Raw genomic sequence first — 23,294 nt, 5'->3', positions numbered from 1 at the left:
TCCCCTGAAGGCCACATCTACAGAAGCGCAAGAAACAGTAAACAGAGGCATGATTGTTCGAGCATTTACAGCATTGAATCATAATAGTAAAATACACCTCTTTCTCACTGTCCCTTGGCAAGTCCACAGCTCGGCGAACACCCTAAATGTGGTGAGTTTGGCTGGGGGGGGGGGGGTTTGGTTTCAAGATGGGGCAAAAGGTCTAGGTGACTTTAAAGGGACCACTGCAAGTGACTATGGAAAATATTGTAAATTCTGCCACCATTTTGCACAGGCAGGGGTAATTGAAACTGATATCTCACTCCTGAGGGTAAGCAAGGATGTATCTCCTGCATGTGTGCGGCTTCAGACCTGGTCCCTATGTGATTACTGATTAGCGAGAAAAAGTTACCTACAATGGGGGAAGGAACAAAGCAGCTCTGCCAAGGAACCTTTGGCAGAGGATTGGCCAGTACCTCCAGGAAAGTTTCCTAGATACCTCTCTGAAGGATTCCCGTGAAATCTGTGTGTTCCGCAGGGTCTCCACTGCGAAGCTGCACAAGGGAATGTGAAGCAGACACAAACACAGCTCGTTTTGGACATTTCTATCCCTTAACTCACTTCTAGCATATAACAAAATAAAGGACAGCTCTGCCTCATGTAACTGAGCAGTATCCACTCAAAATGAACACTTACCAGAGCTCCCCTCTCCTGCATCAAGCGCGCCAGAGTGCTGGGACTGGCTCAAACCTTCTGGGGTTAAGAAGTGTTCCTGGCTTGACACGCTACCAGGTGACCCTATTGCTTGTCCTATCTCATCCTCCAACTCCACTTCTTTGTCCACCACTTCGTCCTCAGGGTTGAGTCCGCTGGCCGCTATCTCCAACCCCCCTGAAGTATCCATGGGGCTCTTGGTGGTGGAGATGGGGTCACCACCAAGGATAGCATCCAGCTCCTTGTAGAAGCGGCAGGTCTTCAGTGTAGCACCAGTGACAGTTTGACTCCCTTGCTTTCTGGTATGCTTGCCTCAGCTTCTTTATCTTCGCACAGCACTGATGCATGTCCCGTCCATAGCCCTTATCCAACATGCCATGGAAATCTGCCCATAGGTGTAGAAGTTTTTATGACTGGCGTGGAGCTGGGACTGTACAACCTCCTCTCCCTACAGAGCCAGCAGATCCAGCTACTCTAGTGTACTCCATGCGGGAGATCATTTAGTGTGTGGAGCTGCTATGGTCAGCTGGAAAGAGGCAATGTGAGCTCTCCATGTCGAGCAAACAGGAAGTGGAATTTCAAAAATTCCTGTCCCTTTAAAGCGGGAGGAGTGGATGCCTGTGTACCTGGGTATAGGGCAGTGGAGTTTGATCTGCAGACCAGAGCGGTCAGGATGGGCATTGTGAGACACCTCCCAAAGGCTATTTATGGCAACATAACCAAGTGCAGTGTCTACACTGACACTGTGTCAATCTAACTTTTGCTGCAAAAAGCCCTACGCCTCTCCTCGAGGTGGCTTTATTTTGTTGGCATAGCAGGAGAGTTAAATCAGCGGGAGGAGTATTGTAGTGTGTACACCTCCACTGTTTTGTCAACGAAAGCTGACTTTTGTAAACAAAACACTTTAGTGTAGACAAGGTCTTCGTGAAGGTTGAGATGGGGGGGGAGAAAATGCATTCCTTGCAGTCTTGGTGCAAAGCCTGTGTTGTATGAAGTGAAAACTAAAACCGTAGATGGTGCTATTGTTGCAATGAACAGGACCATCTGAAAGCATACTATAGAGCAGGGGTAGGCAACCTATGGCACGCGTACCAAAGGCGGCACACGTACCAATTTCAGTGACACACACTGCCCGGGTCCTGGCCACCAGTCCGGGGGGCTCTGCATTTTAATTTAATTTTAAATGAAGCTTCTTAAACATTTAAAAAACCTTATTGATTTTACAACAATAGTTTATTTATATATTATAGACTTATAGAAAGAGACAACCTAAAAACGTTTAAAATGTATTATTGGCACATGAAACCTTAAATTAGAGTGAATAAATGAAGACTCGGCACACCACTTCTGAAAGGTTGCCCACCCCTGCTATAGAGACAGCTGCTTTTTAGGGCATGTCTACATTACCTGCCGGATCCACGAGTAGCGATCAATCCAGCGGGGGTCGATTTATCACGTCTAGACTAGATGTGATAAATTGACCGCCGAGCGCTCTCCCGTCGACTCCAGTACTCGGAGTGAGAGGCACAGGCGAAGTCGACGGGAGAGTGTCAGCCGTCGACTTACCACAGTGAAGACACCGCGGTAAGTAGATCTAAGTACATCAACTTCAGCTACGTTATTCACGTAGCTGAAGTTGCATAACTTAGATCGTCCCCCCCACTTCTCCCATAGACCAGGCCTTAGAAGCCAGTGATGTAACATGTAAATTTTGTGTAAGGATAAAGTTTTCTTTTGATAGTTCTGAATTCCTGTGCATGTAATCCAGTCTGGCTGTGGTTGCTGCTACTGCAGTCCTCCCAAGTCTCATACCTTTAGTGTGGCTAACTTTACAGTATCCTCTTGAGGGTTTAAAAGGGCACCTGACTGCTGCATATTCTGTGAGGGGATTGGAGAAGGGAAGCAGCAACACTGATTGTCCTCAAAGCAAGTCCAGTCCATCTAACAGAGGCATGGAATAATAGGCAACATCTGTGTCAGCATTTACTCCATGATAAGAGTTGTTCTGTTGAGGAATTAGCTCACGTATGTTTTTATGCCTGGTAAGTTCTCTGCTAGCTAGACTACTGGTTGGGGGCAGGGAGAACTTAGCATGAATTGTGCCTCTTGGTTTAAAACGGAAGGCTTGTCTACACTTGCTGCACTGCTGTAGTGCTTAGTGAAGACGCTCACTACGCCGATGGGAGAATTTCTTGGTGTAAGTACTCTACCTCCTCAAGAGGCAGTAGCTGTGTCAGCGGGAGAAGCCCTCCCATCGACATAGAGGTGTCTACACCGGGAGTTAGGTCGGTGTAACTACATCACTCGGGGTATAGAAAATCCACACCCCTGAGCAATGTAGTTATACTGGCATAAGCTTGTAGAGTAGACTGGGGCTGATAGAGACCTAATCCTATATCTGAAAGAATCTATTAAAAACAAAAACAGAAGACCCACTGATTACAAAAAATGAGCTTCTTTAACTACGTGCCAAATGGATTTTGAGGTCTTTTATGTAGATTTTGTTTGTTTTTGTTTTTGTTTTTCCTCTCAGCTACTGGCACTAATTAGGCTTTCTTGCAGATCCTGAATAACTAGTTAATATGTTAATTCTCATTATCTGTATGCTGGGTCACACAGTGTGGCTCTTAAACTAATGCAGAGGGTGTTTAAGATCATACTCCAGCAAGACTGCCTTATTTAAGGGAAACTGCCCTGGCTTCAGCCCCCAAAATTCTCTTTGAACGAATTAACTTTTATCAGATCTCCTCACTTAGAGACTTATTGTGCCATCAATGCAGAATTCAGAGATCAACGTGCACCAAGGAAAAATGTTCAACTTCTCTAAAGTGGCTGGGCGTGTCTTCACTAGGAAATTTTGGGTGAATTCTGGAAGTTTTGCCATTGAGTTCAGCAGGCTCTGGATTCCTCTTGATATGTCTAAAGACTATATTGTGAGGATAGTGCACTGACCAGTCAATTATGCCAGTAGACAAGGGAAAGTGGCATTCAGCATCATGTCAGCTAACTCAACTGATCATATTTATTCCATACCGAATGCCGTTTGCCTTGTTTGCAGTCAGTTCAGGCATGGGCAGCATTGTTGGCTAACTCAGTTCTGCACAACATAAGATTTTAGTGAGGACAGCCCCTCTGATGTACACTTGTGGGTCCCAGGCTTAAACGCTCGTTATGGCTTTCTTCTGGAGAAGCAGATCTTTTTATGGTCTGTGGTGGTCTGATGTGAATTTCATTTTTTTTTTTTTTTTTTTTTTTTTTTTTGTACCAAATTCTGCTTTGTCTCCAGATAATTAATTTTGGACCCCCGTAAATCTTTAAACTCATTACATCTATCTCCTTCCTCCCCTCCCTTTCAAAGATACCAACATAACTTTTTTGATTGTTGGATATTTATTTAATACAGGTCTTCTTGAACTCTCTTTGGACAAGTTCAGAAATGTGCTACTTAACAAGACCATCCCAGTGGAAGCTGTAATAAGGAATATTGCAAGCAACGTGACTGTCATTATTTTTCAAGTACATTCCCACCAAAAAAATGTAACCATCTCTTTTGATAAGGTATGTATGAAGTTGGAATCCAAATTCCTCCATTGTGTTCACATTAACTAATGGTACTCACCTTTAGAAGAGGAAGATTAGAAAAACACTCTGTGGTAAGGATACATTTATGTTGGAGGGGCAGGGGGGAATGAAACTGCATGAACCATGCATATGTTCTTAATGTTTTAGTCTAGCTCCCAGACTTTAGTTCTAAGAATCTTTCTCATGTCTACTCAACTTTCTTGTAGCTTATGTCTCACAAAAAAACATGGAGCCATTTTGTATATTGGGATTCTGAATGAATGAGCAGTTGGCTGCAAACTGCTCTGAAGCTTTAATTGTGGTTCTGTCACATGACCTTTGAAACATGCTGCAACATCTCATATTTGACCTAGGACTGACATCAATATACCAGTTCCCCACTGAGTGGTCTCCACTAGGGTACAAACCTTTGGCTGTTGCAATTCATATTTATAGGTGTGGATGTTATAGGGCCCTTCTTAAAATGTTGTGTATGGCTTTTTTGTTTTGTTCCCCTAATTGCCGCTTCTGGATTTATTTTTGTTTAACTCTAGTGTGTGGGATGAGGGGGAGAAATGCTCTTAAAAGCTCTCATTCATTCTCCATTTTTCTTTCACAAACATGATTCTCCCCCCTCCCCCCCCTTCTAATGAAGCATAAACATTCTTGCTGCTGAACTCTAGGCTCAGTTCAGCAACAGTAGCAATGGACAGTGTAATCTAATTCTGTTGCAACGAGGATGTAATTAGTTTGTGAGACAAAATGTACCTTCTTCAGTATAATCTCTGTACCATTAGGTAGCTTTCCTGTGACTGACCCCATTCTCCTAAGCAAAACTTTCATGGGCATTTCAGCAAGGACTCACTCACAGGGTATTTGGGACAAAATTGGGAACTTGTGATTGGTGGAGGTGGTGGCTGTGCAAGTTTCTTCTCCGAACGCTTTAACCCACTCGCTTTTCTGGAATATTCAGTAGTACTAAACTATTGCTGCAGAGGTAACTGCATAAAGCATTGCTTTTTGTGTAGATCCTAAATAATAATAATTAAAAAAAAAACAACCCAACAGAATGATGAATGTAAAACCATCACAAATGCAACATAGGGACTTAGAAAACTGAGAACGTTGCCTCAGACTAATCACTCCCAGTGTCCTATTTTGAGCCCAAACTAAATGATATTGCCTCTTAAAGGAATAAAGATAAAATAAAAAAGCCTGTGGCTGGCTGACTTGTCTGGAGTATGCAATGATCTAATAGCTGGCAATGGGATGCATGCCCCAGGTAATGTGTGCCTTCAGGAACAAGCTCTCTGTGTGTCTGTCACTGCAAAAACCTACTGCTTTGCTGAAGTGTGCTTGGGTTTTATCTGTTTGTTTTCAGAATTCCTCTGCAAATAGCTCAGGAACTGGAGTGGACAAAGGGTTAGTTTCCATCCTTCGGCCTCAGCAGAGTGTGTGTACATGGTACCTGCAGTCTCCGGATGCCAGCCAAGTGTTGAGCACAGCCGTTTCTTTTGCTTATTCTGAGAGAGGTAAATTTTCTTTCCCTCTCATTCTGTTCTGGGTTAACAGAGTTAAACTACAGATCTTTTCTCTGGAGGGCCATATTTGTTGCCCAGTAATATATAGAGCTTGCACTAAACACACCAGAAGTCCTGACACTTACTGGGGAATGGATGCCAAATCTGGATTCAGCATTTAATCAACTGATTGATTGTACTGAGATCTAACATTAAAGCAATTGCTATCTTGGAGCTGGCTGTACAGGCTTTGCTAGTCTAGAGCCCCAGTCCTGCAAACATTTATTCCCATGTTTAAGACTAGTCAGAGTTTCACTGAAGTCCAAAAAGAACGAGGAGTACTTGTGGCACCTTAAAAACTAACAAATTTATTTGAGCTTAAGCTTTCGTGGGCTAAAACTCACTTCATTGGATGCATGCAGTGGAAAATAACAGTAGGAAGACACACACACACACACACACACACACACACACACACACACACTCTGTGAAAAAACGGGTGTTGCCATACCAACTGTAACGAGAGTAATCAGTTAAGGTGAGTCCATGTGACTGACTTGCATGTACCTGTAGGATTAGGACTCTAGATTTCAAGATCTTTGGAGAATGGACTATGCCTGTTGGTACATACTAGGGTTACCATATTTTAATTTAAAAAGAGGTCACTCCACGGGGCCCTGACCCTGCCCCAACTCCGCCCCTTCCCCAAAGTCTTCCGCCCCCTGCTCCTCCCCCTCCCCTGCTTCCTGCAAATCAAATGTTCGCGGGAAGCCTGAACAGGGAGGCAGCAGCTAAACTGGGGCTGGGGCGGGGCACGGCGGGGCCCAGTCCAGCCCCCCCCCGGCTGAGTGGCTCCCTCCGGCGGCTGGCCGGCCCAGGCCAAGAGGCTCTGGCCCTGGCGTCTCGCGCCCGGCTCGGCTCGGGCCCTGGGGCGCTTGGCCCCGCACCGCCTGCCCCAGCGGCCCCGGCCGAGCACCGCCGGCCCCTCCCTCCCTATTTTCCCGGACATGTCCGGCTTTTTGGGATTTCCTTCCAGACGGGGATTTGAGGCCCAAAAAGCCGGACATGTCCGGGAAAATCCAGACGTATGGTAACCCTAGTACATACCAAATGAGGCCCTAATAATAAATACAACAAAAGCGAACTATAGCTTCATTCCATTGCACTGCTGAGAATGCTGCATGAGAGAGAGGAAGATTTACTACATCTAACTGTCTTACTTTATGTTTTTAGATCCTATCCCTGGAGGCTGCAATCTGGAATTTAACTTGGAAGTTGATCCCAATATTTATTTAGAGTATAACTTAATTGACACACGCATCAAGTTTGCCCCTGCAAACTTGGGATATGCCAGGTGTGTGTAACTTAACAAATAGCCTTCCTTGTATTGCATTTGTGCAGAGCTGGAAATGCTTAATAAACAATATTATACTGCTGGAAAGGTTGTTTCTCTCTCTTAGCAAGAGAGAATTTTGCATATAGCACAAGAACTAGACAGCAAATGAGGGGAGATGCATAGCTGATCCTCAAAATAGGTTTATTTTGTGAGGGAGAGAGGAAATGGGGTGAGGAGACTATCCATAGATTGTGATAGAAACTATACTACCTAACATTTCTGATGTTTACCCTGGTGAAGAATACACAGTTATTGGGACTAATGATTCTTCATCAGAAAACTTCTGTTCTGTTCTAGAAACCATTCCGTACTACTGGTTTTGTTTGTTTGTTTGTTTGTTTGTTTGTTTGTTTGTTTGTTTGTTTGTTTGTTTGTTTGTTTGTTTGTTTGTTTGTTTGTTTGTTTGTTTGTTTGTTTGTTTGTTTGTTTGTTTGTTTGTTTGTTTGTTTGTTTGTTTGTTTGTTTGTTTGTTTGTTTGTTTGTTTGTTTGTTTGTTTGTTTGTTTTCCCCCCTTCATTCTATTACAGGGGTAGGCAACTATGGCCCACAGGCCGGATCTGACCTGCGAGCCGTTTTAAGCCAGGCCGCGAGCTCCCGCTGGGGAGTGGGGTTTGGGGCTTGCTGCGCTCCAGCCAGGGCGCTGGCTCAGGGGCTGCACCACGCAGCTCGGCCCTGCTCCGGCACTCCAGCTGGGATGCAGGGCCGGGGGCAGCACTGCACAGCTCCCGGAAGCTGTGGCATGGCCCCGCTCTGGCTCCTACGTGCTCCAATGGGAGCTGTGCCTGCAGATGGGGCAGCGTGCAGAGCTGCCTGGCTGCGCCTCTGCATAGGAGCCAGAGCAGGGACATGCCACTGCTTCTGGGAGCTGCTTGAGGTAAGCTCTGCATGGAGCCTGCACCCCTGAGCCTCTCCCCGTGTCACAACCCCCTACCCCAGCTTCCTCTTCTGCCCACCGAACCCCTCGATCCCAGCTTGGACCACCCTCCTGCACCCCAAACCTCTCATCCCCAGCCCCACCCCAGAGCCCACATTCCCAGCTGGAATCTGCACCCATTTCCACACCTCTACCCCAGCCCTGATCCCTCTCCCATCCTCCGAACCCCTCGGTGCCAGTCCAGAGCACCCTCCTATACCCCAAACTCCTCATCACCACTCCAGAGCATACACCCCAGAGCCCTCACCTCCTCCTGCACCCCAGCCTCAATTTTGTGAGCATTCATGGCCCGCCATACAATTTCTATTCCCCGATGTGGCCCTCAGGCCAAGAAGTTTGCCCACCCCTGTTCTATTACCATGATAGCAGGATCCTTGTCTGGAAGTCTTATCTAATCTTACTGCTTATCAGCTGCAGTCCTAATCTTCTGCATAGTGTAATGCATCATGATAGATGGCTGTTGGCAGAGGGTGGGGAAGGATATAAGGCCAGATGGAATTTGTGCCTTTGTCAAAGCAGAAACTCTTTCTAAGGAAGGGCTTTTCTAAGGGCAAGTCTTCAGTGGCAACGTTAAAAGTAGCTACCAGCACTGGGAACGCGGCTCCCAGCACTGGTGCACTGTCTACACTGGTGCTTTACAGCACTGAAACTTGCAGCACTCAGGGGTGTGTTTTTTTTTTTTCACACCCCTGAGCGAGAAAGTTGCAGCGCTGTAAAGTGTCAGTGTAGACAAGCCCTAAAGCTCTATGTTGTTGGATGGATTCTAAGGTAGATCTGTTTCTTCTGCATTTTAACCTACTTGAGGGGAAAAAATGTGAATTCTTTCCTAATGTCTGTCTGGCTTTTGCGACAATTTAAATGACAACTTGGAAAATCTGTGTTATGTTTCCTTGCCAGGGCCGGCTCCAGGCACCAGCCCACCAGCTTGTGCTTGGGGTGGCACCTGGAGGGGGGCGGCGCGGTACTCTGGCTCTGGCCGCCGGGGAAAGCGGAGCCTCGGCCGGGCTCGCCGCCCTCCTCCCAGGGCTCCGGCCGCCAGCGGAGCCGTGGCGGGCTCGCCGCCCTCCCCCCGGCGCTCTGGCCGCCGGGGAGAGCGGAGCCCCGGCCGGGCTCGTTGCCCTCCCCTCTGGGGCTCCGGCTGCCAGCGGAGCCGTGGCGGGCTCGCCGCCGTCCCCCCAGCGCTCCGGCCGGTCGGGGAGAGCGGCGCGCGGCCGGGCTCGGCGCCCTCCCCTGCCGCGCTGGGGGGGAGGGGGCGGCGGCGGGAGGCTTTTTTGCCTTGGGCGGCAAAAAAGCCAGAGCCGGCCCTGTTCCTTGCAATGGCTTATGTTAAGCATTAGCTGTAATGGCAAGATCTGTTGTATGTGCTGTAGAAATGCAAAGTAAAACATTATCTCTTTCCCAGAAGATTTTACAACCTGCATGTATAGCTTGAAGACCGATTGAAATCTAAACTCTGAGTCTGAATTTCTTTAGAAAGAGCCAAATCCTGAAGCCCAGACTTGGATCTGGATGTTGAAATATCAGTGTTCAGATCTGGAGTTCTGCTTCTGCCAATTATCGATACAAATCTAAGATCAGGACTCTTGGTCTGGGCATGTGGCTAGTATAAACTTTGGTTTGTCTAATTCCAGAGGTGCCAACCCTCCCTCGTGTGATTCAGGGACAGGCCAGAACTCTAGATGGCGACTGCGCTATGACATCTATCAGTATTTCTTACCAGAGAATGATCTCTCGGAAACTGCACTCCTGAACCACCTGCGAAAGATGTCTGACGTGCAAAGTGTCCGAGCTAATGGCATTAGAGTAAGTTTGGCCTTTTGGATTGCCAACAAAGGAATGTGGGGGGGGAAGGAGTGAAACAGTTGCGGTGTTGTAACACCAGGATGCTATGTTCCCTCTGGGTTCTGTTCCATGTCATAACACCACAACTATTGACCTCTACTTGTGGAGTGTGACATCTATGAAATGGGTATCTTGTAGAGCTATTAACTGTCAGAAATTGCGGTATATATGCCTTGCCTTCAGGGTTATGATCAGCTAGCTGGCCCATTCTGATAATGGGAAAACTTCTAAACTGATGCTGTGTTAGAGAGCTTTGGTGTAGGGAGCTACCTGGAAATTGGGTTCTAACTTCCTGTGGAGTTTGATTATATTTGCCTTGTGACTTTATTTATTTATTTAACTTTTATTGTGAGTCAAGAATGATCAAAAATCTGATTTCTGCCTTCAGTCTTGAAGTTTAGCCTTAGCCAATATGGCCACCATGTCTCCTTTTTAGCAATGGTGCTGAGGCCACAGGCTGGCTCCAGCAACATGGCCACTCTATCCCTCGGCTGAGGAGGAAATGTAGGGTGGGAGCAAGTGAATGTAGGGGGCTTGCAGGAGACTGGGGAGCACAGAGGGAGAACGTGACTAGCACACTACTTCTCCTGTCTAGCTAGGGAGAGGATTTGAGCGGGATAGAATGGCAGCTCTCCACGTCGCAGGGGACAAGACGGGGAAGTAGAGCTCCCTGTGAACAGTGTGCCTGCACTTTCATATTTATTCAAGGCTGAATTTTTGACCCTTAGCTCTCTCCCAAATTGGGAGCGGGTCGCTTCCTACTAAAATTGCAGAAGGGGGATCAAATGCAGGCCAAAAAAATGCAATTCATGATTTGGTGTTAAAAATCTCATGGGAGGGGGGATATTTTTGGCCTGAGGGGTAGATGTAGAGTCTGATCCATGAATTTTGGGTTGGATTGGCAATACTGAGCGACGGCTTGTGTGAACTGGCTCTTAATAAGCAGAATTCCCACTGAAGTCAATGAGGCTTTGGCACACAGATGACTCTTGGATTACATCCCACATTTACTTAACTCTGCCTCAAGATCTTTAAACACTGTCCCAGAGTCCATACCCAACATGATTAACCTTGGAACTTTCTTAGATAGGCTTACCAAGGCATCCTGGTTGGATGGCATGCGCCCCAGGCGTGATGCAAAGGAGGAAAGGGGCAAAGCCCTTTGTAAGATGACGAGTATTTATCAACAGTGACAAATTTTTTGTTTTTTCAGCTGGTTTCCTTAACAACTGACGAAAAGACCAATGTCCACTTCTCCTCACTCCCTGGACAAGGAGTGATCTATAATGTCATTGTGTGGGATCCACTTTGGAATACCTCTGCTGCATATGTACCTGTTCATACCTATGCCTGTAGCCTCACTGCCCTTGTGGATAATTGTTTCTCTCTCAGTAAGTCCGGTAGACCTGTATGGCTTTTTTTTTTTGTGTGTTTAATATGCACTTGTGCTTTCAGTGTGAGTTGTTCTATTTAACGTGCTCAAACCTGGGTTTGGACTTCTGCATTTGTCAGCAGCTTTGGAGAATATCTAACGCAGAGCAAGAAACTGCCAACTTTATGGCATTTTAGTGTGTTACTAGCATGAGAACTGATTCTATGATGGGGAGTTTCCCTAGCTTCTTTCAGTGACCCCAGATCTAGCTTGTCAAGTATGTAAGTGCAGGTATAGCATTGACACTTTTTAACTGCTTACCCAAGCTGTATTCTCAATCTCGTGCACCACCAGTAAGAAGGATGCAGCAAATGAAATTCATTGGCTAATGAATATGGCATATGGATTAGAATAGGACCCAGCTCTCTCCAATAGTTGTGTTAACATGGTAGTGCAAAAGGGAATAAAAGAAGTATGAAGTGTATCTGTCACCAAGCTGTTGAAATATGACTCTGCATGCAGTGAATTAATCTCTTGAGTAAGAAGGTGACATTATTTTTTACATAACTGCCTTTCTGACAATAACTGCACAAGTGAGTGTCGACAGCAGGAAAGTGTAGTGCCTGATTCGCTGCTTCCTTGCAGCTCACGAAGTTGCTTACACCTGTACGAAGTGAATGGGAGGCATGGGGGATTATTGTGAGGGAGGGAAGCCAAGCTGTCATTCCAATGCTTATAGCATGTTACGCCTGCCTGATGTGTGGGAACAGGAAAATCTGGCTCTACTTCAGGCTCTACTCTTCGGAGCCCCACTCCTGCATTGATATTAGAATGGGAAGGAACTACTACCCTCTGTGGGATGGAATTGAAACTGTCCAGTAGTTCCAGACCCTGTTCTGTTAAAGGAGATGCTCCTTCAGCTCATGCAGTACTCATGCGTAGGAGCTGTCAATACCCATAGTGTCCACAGTGAAAGCATATGTGGCCATGGCGCATTACCTTGTTCACATCCGTGTGTGTATATGCACGCCCAACTTTATTTTTTGTTTCCTTATAGGAAAACTCTCCACCAAAATATTCTTCACCACTTTTGCTGTTCTTGGTCTCTTTATTTGCTTCTTTGGTCACAGGTTCTGGAAAACAGGTACTGCATATTGTGGGGGCTGAGGTGTGGCTGTCTTTGTTTTGAATGTAATAGGGCTTCCTGGCTGTAGATTGAAAAAGCATAATCTGCATAATCCTCACTCTTGATCCCACATGTATCTCCTGTTTAATGAGGTTTGCTGTAAGTGTTATGGGAGGGGATCCCCTGTTCTTGATCCCACAATTTTATAATGGACTGAAAACTTGTATCTGCAGTTGGTGAGAAACTGGTTATAGATATCACAGAACAGGAAGCTAAAACTAGCTAACTGGAGGGGGCAGGGCAGTCTTATCGTAGACTGGCCGAGTTTTGAAGTGAGTTAACTTTATTTACCAGGCCAGACATTTGGGTGGGCTTGTGCTGTTTGGTTATTTACTCTATGCAAACTACATTTTTATAAAGAAACTCTCATTTCCTGGAGAGTAGATGTCTTTTTAACTATTGTGCCACACCCAGACCAGTGGGGTACAGGAGTCTGGTAGAGGGCAAATATACTGGTCACTGGATGAGTAGTTTTCTGTTCCCTGAGTGACCAGAGCAGGGGCTGCACTAGAGTAATCAGGAACCTGCTAGAACCAGTTAAGGCAGGTAGGCTAATTAGGACACCTGGAGCCAATTAAGAAGCTGCTAGAATCAATTAAGGCAGGCTAATCAGGGCACCTGGGTTTTAAAAGGAGCTCACTTCAGTTTGTGGGGCGAGTGTGAGGAGCTGGGGAGCAAGAGGCACAAGGAGCTGAGAGTGAGAGGGTGTGCTGCTGGAGGACTGAGGAGCACAAGCGTTATCAGACACCAGGAGGAAGGTCCTGTGGTGAGAATAAGGAAGGTGTTTGGAGGAGGCCATGGGGAAGTAGCCCAGGGAGTTGTAGCTGTCATGCAGCTGTTACAGGAGGCACTATAGACAGCTGCAGTCCACAGTGCCCTGGGCTGGAACCCGGAGTAGAGGGTGGCTCTGGTTCCCCCCAAACCTCCCAATTGACCTGGACTGTGGGTTCTTCCAGAGGGGAAGGTCTCTGGGCTATTCCCCAACCCACATGGTGAATCTCTGAGGCAGGAAAATCCGCCAATAAGCGCAGGACCCACCAAGATAGAGGAGGAACTTTGTCACACTGTATATAAAAGTAGGCTTAGAATGGAAAATTGTCAGAGAGCATATCAAACTATTTTTTTCTCTTTATTTTTTTTTAGATTTGTTCTACATGGGCTTCATCGTCATGGGATTCATTTTCTTTGTATTATTTGCTAGAATAACCTCCCTTAGCTATGATGGTAAGTAAGGACAAACGTGTGTGTGTGTGTGTGTGTGTGTGTGTGTAAGATTGGGGTCAATGACAATATCCCATTGCAATCCGTTGGAACTGGATCATGGCTCTTTGATAGAAATAAAAGTTGTCCGGACACAAACAAGGCCAACAAGATTCTGTTACGATAAATTAACGTGTGACTGTGCCATCCTTAAAATTAAAAAGCTGGATCACTTTCCTGAGCCATAATCCAGATTGTCCCAATAGTATCCAAAAGCCCAGAGTAACTGCTGGCTCATGATCTACTACTTTTGATTTAGGGTGAGCTGTAGGATGGCAGAGGTTAAACTGGTTGGATTTGGATACTAGAGGAAGGCCATTATTTTAAAAAGCAGTGAAGTTGTATTGTGCTTCTTCCTCCACTGTCATTGCAGTAAGAAGGGATGGTCTTGTGTTTAAGGCACGAGCTTGGCACTCTTATTGCAATGACCGTACAAAATCCAGAAATACTTCTGTTGTCTCATATTGACTCTCTGGTATTCTGATCAGTGTCAGGAGGCATTTCAACAGGTACACATGGCTATAGCCAATTTTAATGGCTTCATTAACATTTGGGTTTCATCCGATAAGGGTAGACTTAATAAACTTATGTAATTGAAGTAGCATTGCATACCAGCTCAACAACTGCGATCTTTTAGGACCTTACCAAAACTGGTTTTTACAGGAATTTGACATCTTGGACACGCTTTCTTACCACACACCCTGTCCCCCCATTCTCTTTTACAGTTTGTCTGATTCTGACAGCAGTAGCTGGACTCGTTGGAGGGCTTCTCTTGGTTGCTTATTGGTGGAGATTTGGCTTTGTCCTTCTCTGTATGTTGATTGTTGGACTTGTGCTGGGATTCTTCTTCTCATCCGTGATCTTCTTCACTCCACTAGGTATGCCTTGTAGCATTTTCTGTTACTGTCTGAATAGTCATTCAGAGACTACTGCTGCAGTGACACCAAACTACTGGGGTGGGGGCTGGCTTCTGAAGTAGATTCTGATGTCTTGCTACCTGTGCAGCTTGAGACTGGGCTTCTGGAGAGGATGCCACGTGCTGACTGGTCTGTGGCAAGTGACTGGAGCATTAAAATGGGTGTTAACTAATTATGTACTTCCAAAATGTTGGGAGGATTATGTAGTGTGTCTGCAGCACTTTTGAAGCAATGAGTGCCGTTGCACATGGACAGAATGCTGTTTATAATAGGAGCTTTTAAAAAAAACAAATCCCCTAAGATGTGGCAGACCGCAAATGACTTTTTGTATTTGAATATGTTGGGGCTCCCCCAGAGTGCTTGGTATTTAAATTAGATTTCTGTCCCTGTGCACGTAGATCCATTCTTGCTTCTCCCTCTTCCCCCCACCCCCCTCTCCCCCCAAACTGATTCAGGTTGCACCAATGAAGAGTCTACAAGCCTGTAACTTGGGGAAGGGACTGTGCTTGAAGATGTTGTGAGAGCTGCTCCTTGTCCAGTTTGAGTGTTGGGAGATTAAAATACAAACAAAAAGCCTTGTGCACAGTCATGTCCTGGAGGGAGGAGTTTTACTCCTAGCTGTACCAATGTGCTCTTCAGTGTCTATTCTGACTTCACTAACAGGTGCGGCTGCTGTTCCCCCTAGGGCATCTTAAAGAAGACACTACTTAAAAGGCTGTTTGTACAGCTAGGCTATTGAACTCAAGTACTTCTGGGACAGTGGTGTCAGCAAAACTGCTTCCTTCTCTATCTCCAGAGACTGCATTCATCTTACTGTGCCATGGCAATACTGAACTCAAAATTGATCGGCTCTTTTTTTTTCTCTCTCTCTCCAGCTAGCATAAACTCTCAAGCCAAAGATCAGACTGGGAGAAGGGACAGCTCCAAGCTGTAGGTTTTCAGTTGGGTTAAATGAACTGTATGAAAGAGTTCACTAGTGCGTGACTTGGAGATTATTGCAGGATCAGTGTCTGTATGCAGACCTCTGTTGAAGTCTAGTGGCATTCCAAACTGGTACAGGGATCTGCCCATGCAGAGCTTGTGAGATTGGGGCCTTGGATTGTAAGCCCATCTAGCGAGTAAGACAGTCTCTCATTTGTGTGTAAAACTGTGCTCGAGAACCGCTTGGAATCTTAAGAATTTTTTCTAAATCTCTTGTTGACATTTCAGATAGTAACATGATTTTTTGCAAATTTTTTCATCAACTCTTTCACTTTTTGATCAGTTCTACTGTCTACATTTATGGTACAGTAGTTATAGTAAACCCAGCAGACTGGTCACTGACTGTTGTGATGCACCACAAATGATGAAGATGTTGATTTTGTATAAAACAATGGACAGAAATGGAAAGGAAGGAATTCAGTGGCTGATCTGTCCTGCTGCCCATATGTAACTACACGATTTCACCTCACAGTACTTTGGGAACGTAGTCCCAGAACTCCCTGTATATTGGAATGAGTCTCTAGTCTTGATAATATTATCAAGTGTTGTGGTCCTTTACTTTGCAAAATCAACTCCATTTACACATGAAGTCTTACTTGTGGCTGATTCACAATGTGGTGTCTCTCCACAGGAGACTACAAGGTTTTTCGTGACGATGCTGTGTTTTGGGTGACCTTTTCCTGCATGGCATTGATGGTGCCAATAGTCTTTGTTGGCTGTCCAAGAATTGTAAGTATTTGCACTACCTGGCTTCACTTTCTACAACGGTTGAGCATATGTGTATCTCTGAAAACAACATACTCCTCTAAAATTTTTGGTAGAGGAAGAGGTTTGCCCAGGGATGTAATCAAAGAGCCTTGTGCAGCTCTCCAAAGAGTCCTGACTCTCTGAAACCTTTAGAGCCTGCTCCTCTCTTGTGTGTTAAATACATAATTTGTGGCATATTTTGTTTGCATTGGGACCCTGTTGTGCTGGGTACAGTACAGACACACAAAAAACAGTCCTGAAGAGACTATAATCTTTAAGGGTATGTCTACACTGCAATCGGAGGTGTCACTGCAGCACATGTGGGCATACCCAAATTAGCTTTGATTCGACTAGCTCAGATAATAGCAATGAAGCCATGGCAGCATGGGCTAATCCCTAGAGCAAAGGTTCTCAAACTTCATTGCACTATGATCCCTTAGTACTACACGACCCCTGGAAGGAGGACCAAAGCCTGAGCTTGAGCCCTGCTGCCCCAGGTAGAGGGCCAGGGCCAAAGTCAAAGCCCAATCACCACCGGGTGGGGGCGGGGGCCCAAAATCTAAGCCCAAGCACTTCAGCCCCAAGAGGGGGCTTGCAATCTGAGCCCCGTCACCCAGGGCCGAAGCCCTCGGGCTTCAGCTTCAGCCCGGGGCCGTTAGGCTCGGACTTTGGAAGCAAGTGTAAGCCAGTCCTGGGGACCCCATTAAAACGGTGTCATGACCCACTTCAGTTGGGGTGCGGGAGGGGGTTAGGACTCTGGGCTGGAGGTGCAGGCTCTGGGATGGGGCTGAGGATGAGGGGCTTGGGGTGCAGGAAGGGGTTCTGGGTTTGGGGGTGGGCTCAGGGCTGGGGCAGGGGTTAGGACGTGGGGTTAAGGCGTGGACTTACCGCTAGTGGCTCCCAGTCAGCGGCACAGCCGGGGTGCAGAGGCAGACTTCCCGCCTGTCCTGGCACCACAGACCGTGCTGTGCCCCAGAAATGGGCAGCAGAAGGTCTGGCTCCTAGGTAGAGGCATGCAAGCAGCTCTGGGCAGCTCTTGCCCAAGGGCACCGCCTCCCCCAGCTCCCATTGGCTGGGAGTGCGGCGCCAGTGCTCGGGGCCGGAGCAGTGTGCGGAGCCCTGTCGCCCCCCTGCCTAGAAGCCAGACCCTCTGCTGGCCACTTCCGGGGCGCAGTATGGTGTCAGAACAGGTAGGTGCTGACCAGAGCCGCTAGGGTCCCTGTGCGACCCACTGCCTAACATGCCATGACCCACCCAAACTTTGAAAAACACTGCATTAGAGTACACATCTAGGGTCCTGCTCGGGCTTGTACAGCTCAAGCTGCTGTTGCTTTACAGCTCTGATCTAGCAAACTTAATAACAAACTCGGGTATGTCTACACGTGCTGCAATTGCCCTGCCACAGTGTAGACGTACACTGAAACAAGCTGCAACAAGTGTTTTGAAACAAATAAAAATGGGGAACGCAGGAGGGAAGACAAGGTTAAAAAAAGAATTCTCCCTGTGCTGTCGGTATGGAAAAAAGTAAAAAGAGGATGTTCTTTAGCTGGCTCCTGAAAGATCTGACCTTTCTGTCTTTGTAGCTGAACATATTGGCCTGTGGCATAATAGGCTCTTATTCAGTCATCTTAGCTATTGCTTGTTACCTGTACACAAGCCTCGCTTACATCACATTGGACCTACTCAGGAGGGTTCTGAATGATGATTTCAGCCAAGCTTACACCAATGTGCCCTTCCAAACAAATGGTGAGTAATTAGGTTTTGTCTCTTCACAAACCACTAAGTAAAATGACTCTGAAGCTCTTACTGAGAAGAGCTACTTGTTCCAGAGCCATAGCTATCTGGTACTTCCATGGCTTCTGCCTTGTGGTATGTGAGCACCTCCCATGCATTAAGATGACTGTGTTCTCTCTCTTCCTTTCTACTGAGGGATTTTTTGAGGCTTTTCTTGAATGTAAATTAATGGGTGAGGAGGTGGGTTTAGCAACTTTCTTTAGAGCAGCTCCAGGCTACTTGGCAAGGATAGGCTGAAGTACATGGCTTCCAGATGCAACTAAAAGCTCTGGGCTTCTGTAAAATCCCAAATTCCAATCCGATTTTAAGAGAGGCTAACTTTTACCCAGTGTGAATCCTGTAACAAATGCCTGGATCGTGCCAAGGCGAAGGTGTCCATTTAATGATTAAGAACTGGTTTTGGAAACTTTCTCCCCACATGCTAATCTTCACTTTAAAAAAAAAAAAAAAAAATCTTAATCACCACAACATGCTTGAGACAAATGATCCCCCATTTATAGATGTAGAAACGGAGTTTAAGTGAGTTGCCCAGAGTTGTATTTAAAAAATAGTGAGGCAAAGCTGGAGTTGTAAGTTTTTAACTCAGTCCTGTACTTCAACGACGAGCCCCTTCTCCCTCTACAAACATACTGTTGTAGTAGGTATCCAGCCCTGTATTTTCCATTCCCCTCTGACAGTTTGCTCCAAGCCATGCCAGTATGCAAATCAACATCTAAATCTGAGCCTGACCTTCCCCCCAGAAAAGCAACGTCGCTGGAGTGGGAAAATCCCTTCCTTCTGATACTGTTTGAATGAATGGCTTCCTATTCCCCTATAGATATAATCATCTTGGCAGTATGGGGGATGCTGGCAGTCGGTGGAATAATGGTGCAGCTTCGCCGAGAGAGACGTGAGATACCCTTCCCACCACACCCTTATCGTATCTGGAAGCGAGAAAGGGAGCGCAGGATTACTAACATCCTGGATCCTAGCCACCACATCCCTCCTCTGAGAGAGAGGATCCATAACAAACTGTCGCAGATCAAGGAGCTCTTCCGAAAAGAGCAGCCAGCTGGGGAAAGAACTCCATTGCTTCTGTAATTAACCAAATGGTGCACATTGATAGCTACTCAAAAGGGCTCTAAGTATCTAAACTGAGGTGGTGATGACCAGCATCTGTCCAGCAATGCTGACGTGGTGTTCTTATGACCTAATCCCGCTTAACAAAGCTACAGTGTATGCCGGACGTTGAAGACAAACCTTTATCTAGCTGATACGCTGAATGCTGTCCTGTGCTCTTTCTCAGTGGCCCATTTGTCCTGCTGTAAAAACTTCTGGTTCCTGCAGAGACCTTGCACTAAGGGTGGAGTATATTTGAGTGCAATGACTAAGGTGTTTCTCTTTGTGAGTCTTGTGTTTGTTGGAAATGTTTAGGTATGTGAAGTCTAAAAACAAAAGCCTGAGACGGTAACTTGTGATTTAAATATGTGCAATGTCAAAACTCTTCCCTTGTATCTTGTAACGGATTTTCAAGAGACCACCTTGATTCTCACCAGACATGAGCATCCTATGCTGAACATACAAGGGAAGAAATACTAAAGACAGACTAGATATTGAAGTATCCTAACTGCAGTGTCTTCACAACTATTAAACCTTCAATATTGGTACGAAACCTACATCTCTGAACACAGTAATGGTTTTTAATAGGTCTATTACTGAACCATCACAAACTGTACTTGTGTTTTAATTGCACTGGATTAATATTTGTATTCCTGTGTGTTCAGCAACTGGACTCTGCCTCAGAGATAGAATAAGAAGGCTCCTTTTCCCCCTCCCTTTTAAACTATCTGTGGGGTGGGATGATGTCCTTTCGGTACCAAGCTGCTTGTCTGGTCTCTGCTTGAAGAGTTGCCCTGAGAACTACAAGAAGCAGTGAGGCAAAGCTGGAGTTGTAAATTGTAAGAGATGATCGAACACAAGAGAGTCCCCTCCCTTGCTTTAGCTTCCCTAATTGCTTTTTTGAGCTAGGAACACCTAAGGGCTAATGGCCTCCTTGTTTCGGCTACTGTACTTTGTAATAACTTTGGTTCCTGAGAATTGATTGTTAGCTCTTCGTAGAAGAATAACCTCAAATTCAGCACTTCTGTATTTAAATTCAGATTTTTTTTGAGCTTGCTCAAAACACTAACCCTGCCTCTTAATCTGTGCTTTTCCCTCCCCTCCCCTTTTGGGTTGAGGATGGGAAGAGTATACTGCAGGTAAAGCATCAACCTGAAGCCTTGGTGGTTGATAATACATACACTTCTCTGACACTCCAGTTAGCACACTGTGTGTGAAAGGAGTTACCAGACCACCCTTCATATTCCCGAGAGCTAGTGTCCTTTTCTTTTTAATCACTGCTGGAGAAGTGAACAAGAGTGGCTTAGTTTGGATCACTCAGTAAAACCACAAATCCAAGCTTTCCTCCAGCTCCTTCTCCCCGGCCTCCAAATGCAGTCCTTTCCCTTGCGTGTGTATATGGTGATAAAGTCCATACCTCCCAAGTCCTGATCTAGCTTATTCAGGCAGTTGTACCTCCTTCCTCTTCCCTCATCACCCCCACTTGTATACATCTAACTCCTAGGCAGCAAACAGCATTGACCTCTCTTGCTTTGTTGTAATGCTCTTCAACTTTGTATTAGAACAACCACTAACAAATAGTAAAATACTAAACTTACCAGTGCAACTTGATGGCTAAACTGAAATTCTTTCAATATGGGATACCACCTTGAATTACAAAGTGATAAAAGAATCGAGGTTTTTTAACTATAGCTTTTGAAAGCTGCAAAACATCTGATGGCATGAGTGGACCACAACCTTAACAACAAGAAGAAGCCTTCCCTTGAAATCTTGATACTTCAGACCATTTTAATACTACTTAAGCTAATTTTTAAAATGTTCATTATGGGGTGAAAATTAGTAAAGATGTGGCATAGTTTCACAGTTTCTTCAAAGGCTGATTTAACTTAATCTTAAATCAGTCATTCATTGTGGGAGCTAAAACACAAGGGCCAGATTATAGCATAGCTCAAATGAAATCAATAGAACTATGTTGACTTACACCAGTTGAAGATATGGTCCTGAACATGCTGTCTTTCAAGTGTCTCAAGGAAAACCTGTTTCTCATCATCTACTGGACTGATGCTCACTGACTATCTTTTATAGCACTGATGATACTGAGTAACTTTGCCACATCCGATGGCCACAGTAGCAAACACTTAACTTGGATATGAAACTACCCTTATATATGTTTACCTTGTTTTTATAATTGCCATGATTAACATTGTGAAAGAGAAAATATGAGTTGCATTTGTTCCTATCTTTTATAATAAAGATTTTTTTAAAAGAGTACATGGAATTGAAGTCTGCTCTTGTAGAGGGTTTTACCACCTTTTGTACAAACATGATCAAAACCAATCTGCGGAAACACCTTTTCTGTTCTGTAAGTCTCTTGTGGAGACATTCAAAAGGTGAGTATGGAGACTTCATTTTATCTTTTGTACAGTAAAATCTTGAGTTCCCATCTGAGATCTGGGCCACACTGTGCTCAGAGTCCCTGTCCCAAAGAGCTTACACCATAATCAAAGATTTGGAGAGAGAAAACTATAACCATATTTTACACATTGAGGAAATTGATTAAGCAACTTGCCCAAGGTCACACAGGAAAATATTGGCAGGGATGGGAATGAAAATCAGATCTCCTGTGTCCCAGTCACAGCCTTAACTGTGACCATCCTCTTGAATTTTGAACAAAGCTTTTTCTAATCCACTTGAGTGCTCTGAGAAACGTCCTTTTGCAGTGGTTTTTGTAACTCTACCCTCAGCACTGCTCCATGTTTTCCAGCATTGATCCCTATGCCTACTTATGAATTCATGTCATGACTTGTGAAAGATGAACATGACACCAAGCTTCCCTTCTAAAACAAAGCCCACATGCCCTGACCCTAGACACTTAATGAAGCACTGCAGCTGTAACAACATTAGTGTAGTCAATTACCAGCACCAAACGCTTACTGTGCTATGACAGAACTTTTTAGCAACCAGGACGTTAGTTACTTCCTCCCTCAAACCAAGAAGGTTTCTTGTCTGACTCTCCCTTTTTAAGGGATAGCTGTGGCATGGCCAGTATCCTACCTCCTTTAATCATTAGGACTACTAGTTTTGGATGAGAGAAAATGAGCCCTGTCCATTTTCCACAATGTGGGCCAGAGAGCAAGGGTCAAATTCTCCATGGAGTAGGCTCTTTGTCAATTTAATGTGAGAGGATCACTATAATGCACATCGGTTTGTAAAGCACTCTAAGATAGTTATAAATGTCAGCCAGTGGGAACAGTACTGATTGTTGTGGGGATGGTTGTATTCAGGGCCCTGGGGCTGCGGAATTGTTCCAGAATCTGTTTTTATTCAAGAATCTTTAGTTCTTATAGCTGTGGGCTAATGCTGAAAGCATGAACAGAATGTAAACTCAATTAGTGTATACAGTCAACCTGAAACAAAAGCTCAGACATGAATTAGCCTATTTTTTTTAAATGGTTAAGTGACAGGTTTCAGAACTATTTCATGCATCATTTTCAAAAAAACATGTAGCTATCTATCTATCACAGCCTCCTCCCCCCCCCGTTGCAGCTCTCAGGCCCTCCAATTTCCTACTGCCACCCCTAATGCATTTAGGTATTATCAATGCAAAATCTACAATATAGTGAAGACAAGATGGAGACAGCATGAGATTGAATTTGAAACTAAAGAGAGGCTACTGTACTGACCAACTCCATATTTAGTTCAATAACACCTCCAAGTTCTAAAACTGCTTGAAATAAGTTTTAGAACTTAAATCCAGTAAAGGACATGGTCAAGCAATTAAAAAAATTAATTGTACTGTTAATAAAATACCATTTAAATATTTTTGGATGTTTTCTACATTTTCAAATATATTGATTTCAATTATAACACAATACAAAGTGTACAGTGCTCACTTCATATTTTTGATTAAATATTTACTGTGTAAAACAAGTATTTTTCAATTCACCTAATAGAAGTACAGCAGTGCAATCTCTATCATGAAAATTGAATTTA

General features: G+C 45.1%; 1 protein-coding gene across 1 annotated transcript in view; it reads left to right on the top strand.

The window, feature by feature from the left end:
* Positions 1–21,570, top strand: part of TM7SF3 (transmembrane 7 superfamily member 3) — a 34,875-nt gene extending 13,305 nt beyond the window's left edge. Inside the window, exons 2-12 of the mRNA XM_054037286.1 lie at positions 4,097–4,251; positions 5,636–5,786; positions 7,008–7,128; positions 9,736–9,907; positions 11,160–11,337; positions 12,376–12,462; positions 13,648–13,728; positions 14,490–14,642; positions 16,294–16,391; positions 17,993–18,155; positions 19,021–21,570. Coding sequence (XP_053893261.1) covers positions 4,097–4,251; positions 5,636–5,786; positions 7,008–7,128; positions 9,736–9,907; positions 11,160–11,337; positions 12,376–12,462; positions 13,648–13,728; positions 14,490–14,642; positions 16,294–16,391; positions 17,993–18,155; positions 19,021–19,283 — 1,622 coding nt within the window. The 3' untranslated portion in view covers positions 19,284–21,570. The remainder of the gene's footprint in view (positions 1–4,096; positions 4,252–5,635; positions 5,787–7,007; positions 7,129–9,735; positions 9,908–11,159; positions 11,338–12,375; positions 12,463–13,647; positions 13,729–14,489; positions 14,643–16,293; positions 16,392–17,992; positions 18,156–19,020) is intronic.
* The last annotated feature ends 1,724 nt before the right edge of the window (positions 21,571–23,294 follow it).

Source organism: Malaclemys terrapin, chromosome 1 (genome assembly GCF_027887155.1).
Source record: "Malaclemys terrapin pileata isolate rMalTer1 chromosome 1, rMalTer1.hap1, whole genome shotgun sequence".
Taxonomy (NCBI): Eukaryota; Metazoa; Chordata; order Testudines; family Emydidae; genus Malaclemys; species Malaclemys terrapin.
This window is presented reverse-complemented; position numbering and strand designations above follow the sequence as displayed.